General features: G+C 39.5%; 1 protein-coding gene across 1 annotated transcript in view; it reads right to left on the bottom strand.

The window, feature by feature from the left end:
• LOC106878543 (protein-glutamine gamma-glutamyltransferase K) overlaps positions 1-4,371 on the bottom strand; it is a 142,812-nt gene that overhangs the window by 52,709 nt on the left and 85,732 nt on the right. Inside the window, exon 8 of the mRNA XM_052969397.1 lies at positions 3,648-3,783. Coding sequence (XP_052825357.1) covers positions 3,648-3,783 — 136 coding nt within the window. The remainder of the gene's footprint in view (positions 1-3,647; positions 3,784-4,371) is intronic.

Genomic DNA, 4,371 nt, shown 5'->3' with positions numbered 1-4,371 from the left:
TATATATATATATATATGTATGTATATGTATATGTATGTATGTATGTATGTATGTATTATATGTATATATATATACATTATATTCATACACTAAATATCTCTTATGTAAATAAACCAGGTTTTGGGAGAAAAAACATGGTTTAAGAATGTTTTAAGTAATGTGCATGTGTGTATGTATGAGAAGAATGTACCCCACCCCCAGCATAGATTAGTCATTAGTGACTTTGGACTTCAGGCCAGAAGGATCCAAGAAGTAGAGCAATCTGGAAAAGAAGGATTTGGAAGCTTAAGGATCTTTTAAATGGTCTGAGATTTAGGGACACCCTAACTGAGGAATTAAATGCAAAGGAGGAGGAAATACAGACTTGTAACATAGAGGGCAACTGAAAGTTCCTGCAGGACAGCTTGCTGTGCACCACTAACCAAATCTGTGGCTGGTGCAAAGTCCCAACCAGACCTAGGGTGATGTGTGTGATACAAAGTATGACTTGAAGAGTAATATTGTACAGGTAGTAATCTTAGGTGGACAGACTTATACAGAGAATCCTTCTTATCACTTAATCCTAAAGGCATGACTACATCCACTTAATCCTAAAGGCCACTAGAGTGAAGAAACAGGCCTGGAGAGACTGGAAGAACGATGGCAGCAGAGAACTATATCAGGTAGCTAGCAGGAAGGCTAGAAGACAGATATGCATAGCCAGGGCAGAAGCATAAAGGAGGAAGTTTGCCAATGTTTTGTGATGTGAGGACCAGAGGCTTGAAGTGTTTTGGATTGCATTATAGCATTTCAGAGAAAATTGTGATGTGGTAGAAGAGAAATGTGTTTGCATGGATGATGGCACACTTACAGTTAGAAATTCTGCAAAGAAGGATGCTTGGAAGTGCCACTATGAAAGGTTACTAAATGTAGAGAATGCATGGGAGAATGAGAGCCTGCCTAATGTGGACCCAACAGAGGGGCCATCAAAATCAACAGTATCTTAGCAGATAAAGCAATTAAGGATATGAAAACAGAGAAAGCCTCCAGCCCATCAGCAATCTATGCAAAGATGCTTAAAATATCTGGTAGAGTGGGATATAGCCTAGTCATCTGTATAGTTAATCAGATTGTCCATGAGGAAATCATTCCCATTGATTGGTGTAGTAGCAAAGGCAAAGGTGATGCCCTAGACAGAAATAATTACAGAGGTATAAAATTGCTGGACCAGAGGATGAAAGTTACAGAAAGGGTCATAGCTCAATTAATTAGGAAGAGAGTTAGCATAGATGAGATGTAGTTTGGATTTATGCTAGGAAGAAGCACCATCAATGTTATCTTCCTAGTGAGGCAACTGCAGGAGAAATATTTGGCCAAAAATAAACCTATGTACTTGGTTATTGTCGATATGGAGAAAGCCTTTGAGAGGGTCCCCTGCTCCTTTATCTGGTGGGCAGTGCAGAAGCTAGGGATAATTGAGTGACTAGTGAGAGCTACAAGCCATGTACAGGGATAAAGTTAGCAAGGTGAGAGTCAACAATGAGTATACTAAGGAGTTTAGTGTACAAGTAGGAGTCCACCAGGGTTCAGTTCTTAGCCCCCTCTTATTTATCATGGTCCCCCAAGCTATAACTGGGGAATTTAAGACTGACCTTGTTGTTATTGCAGAATCACTACCAGAACTAGATAATAGGAAAACAAACAAATCACAGATCTCTTCAGGGTGATAGCCTTGCTTGATATGTAGAAAAGATGTTGGAAGAAACTCCATTGGGGGAACTCCATTGGGGGAACTCCATTGGGGGAACTCCATTGGGGGAACTCCATTGGGGGAACTCCATTGGGGGAACTCCATTGGGGGAACCCTGTGCAAGCTATGGACACATAAGAGGTGCAGTGATATCACTGGAAGACTAACAGAGTAAGTAGTCTTTACATGTGGCAGATGTGCCGCATTAAATGCCAGGAATGTACAGAAAAACAAATTCCCTCAGTTTCCGTTACCTCGGTGACTAAGTAAGTTGTTGGGGAGGTTGTTCTGAAAACATAGCTACTAGAATAAAAATAAGCTGGGAAAAGTTCAGAGAGCTACTACTTCTGTTAGTAATGAAGGGCTTCTTCCTCAGAGTGAAAGGCAGATTGCATGATGCCTGTGTACAAACAGCTATGCTATATATGTCAGAGCAACATAAGCTGTGACTGGTAATAATATTCAGAGGCTTGAAAGAAACACAGCCAGTATGCTCAGCTGGACGGGTAATGTCAGTGTGCATATGAATGAAGACAGTTGCACCAAGAGGTGACAATATATCTAATTGTAGAGAAGACATGAGACAAAGTGAGAAAGGATCTACAGATGTTGGAACTCACAGATGGGATGACTGAGACACGTCAAGCTAAGTAAAAGCATGGTTGTCCTTGCATACAGGCATGTCCCATGCATTCCTCTCCAGCTGAGTATTCCTAATCTTGTGGGCTCTTAGGTGCTGGTGCCATGTAAAAAGTACCCATATTGGTGCCACATAAACACACCCATACTGGTGCTGCATAAAAGCACCCAGTACATTCTGTAAAGTGATTGGCGTTAGGAAGGACATCTATCCATAGAAACCATGCCAAAAGAGACACAGAATCTGGGCAGCTCCTCAGTTGGCCAGCTTCTGTCAGACCCATGCTAGCATGGAAAATGGATGTTAAATGATGATGATAGTACTGATGATGATGATAAGGATGATGATGATGATATATAAATATATATGTATATATGGTTCAAAGGTATAGAAAACAAAAGACAAAGACAGGTGAGGGAACAACAAGCAGATGTATTAGTTTGATGCTTGGAAAGAATGGAAAAGTCGTTGATGTTTCAAACTTACTTCAACAGAAATGGATGAGGAAAAAAATGGGGAGAGAGAAAACATCCATATACAACAGTGTGTGTGTGTGTGTGCTGTGCGTATGTAGTGTGTGTGCGTGTGCATGTGCGTGTGTGTGCGTGCATGTGTCTGCATGTGTGTGTGTTTGTGTATGTGTGTGTGTCTGTGTGTTGCATGTGTGTATGTGTGTATATCATGTGTATAGGCATGTACAAATGTGTAGGTGTGCATACATATATGAACCAAAGGCAAATGAGACTAACAGTGAGGAATATATTAACACAGTTAAATGTGAATATGGCTGCTGTCCAGAAAGCTTCATCCCAGTTTGTCAGATAGATGAATACGAATCATTTGTCAGATAAGGTAGGTCTTCATATCACAAATCTTCAAACTGATTGTATAATTTATCAGCTGTGTATTGTATCTTCATTTACATCTAGCAAACCAAACAAGGACTGTTTCAGTAACAGTAAAATACAGCACTGTGACAATAAGATTTCAGTTGCAAAAAGACAGGAGTAGAAATACCAAGATCATCACAGAAAAAAACACCCAGACAACGAAATACAAGTGGTGTTGAAAATCGTAGCACACAAAATGTTATTTGGTACTTGGTTGCATAAAAGATCTGGACAGAATTAAAATTCATAATTTTTTGGTATTGTATAACATTCTGAAAAAACAGCACAAAAGTAAAACAAATATATTCAGATCATAAGTAGAGATAGTTAGTAATTAAGTGACTATATGGATGGAATAATAGAGGAAATACAAATTAAGAGACTTACCAGATAGAATCATTCAAGAAGTCAAGTGGTTCCATATTTTCATCGAAATGAGTATCTATCGTTATACTTGCATTACTGTCATGTGCTGATTGGAAATTGGTAACTGAACGAGTTGGTATTCCCAAAGCACGAAGTACTGTTTAAAAGAAAAAGCAAAATTTAGAAATGGAACTATATTGTTTTCACTAAGTGAATTTTATTGAACCACAGCCTTGCCATGATTTCTGTAATGTTATGTAGAAGCCAGTGTATCTTAGAAATGCTTCGTGTCTAAATGACAGGAGACATGAGGAATAAAGCATTTTGAGATAATCAAACACCTTAAGATTATAGAAATTTTTCACATTATTCCCTTGAATAACACTCTATTGAGAACGAAATCATACTTGAGTATATAATGGTCCACCTCAGCTATAACAAAGGGCCTCTCACTCAGAGTAAAAGGCAGACTGTATGACGCATGTGTACGAACAGCCATGCTACATGGCAGTGAAACATGGGCCGTGACTGTTGAGGACATGCGTAAGCTCACAAGAAACGAAGCCAGTATGCTCTGATGGATGTGTAATGTCAGTGTGCATACTCGACAGAGTGTAAGTACCTTGAGAGAAAAGTTAGACCTAAGAAGCATCAGTTGTGGTGTGCAGGAGAGACAATTGCGCTGGTATGGACATGTGGCAAGAATGAATGAGGATAGCTGTGTGAAAAAGTGCCACACCCTAGC

The sequence above is a fragment of the Octopus bimaculoides genome, chromosome 1, assembly GCF_001194135.2.
Source record: "Octopus bimaculoides isolate UCB-OBI-ISO-001 chromosome 1, ASM119413v2, whole genome shotgun sequence".
NCBI classification, from domain to species: domain Eukaryota; kingdom Metazoa; phylum Mollusca; class Cephalopoda; order Octopoda; family Octopodidae; genus Octopus; species Octopus bimaculoides.
Note: the sequence above shows the minus strand (reverse complement) of the source record. Positions and strands in the feature narration are given on the sequence as shown.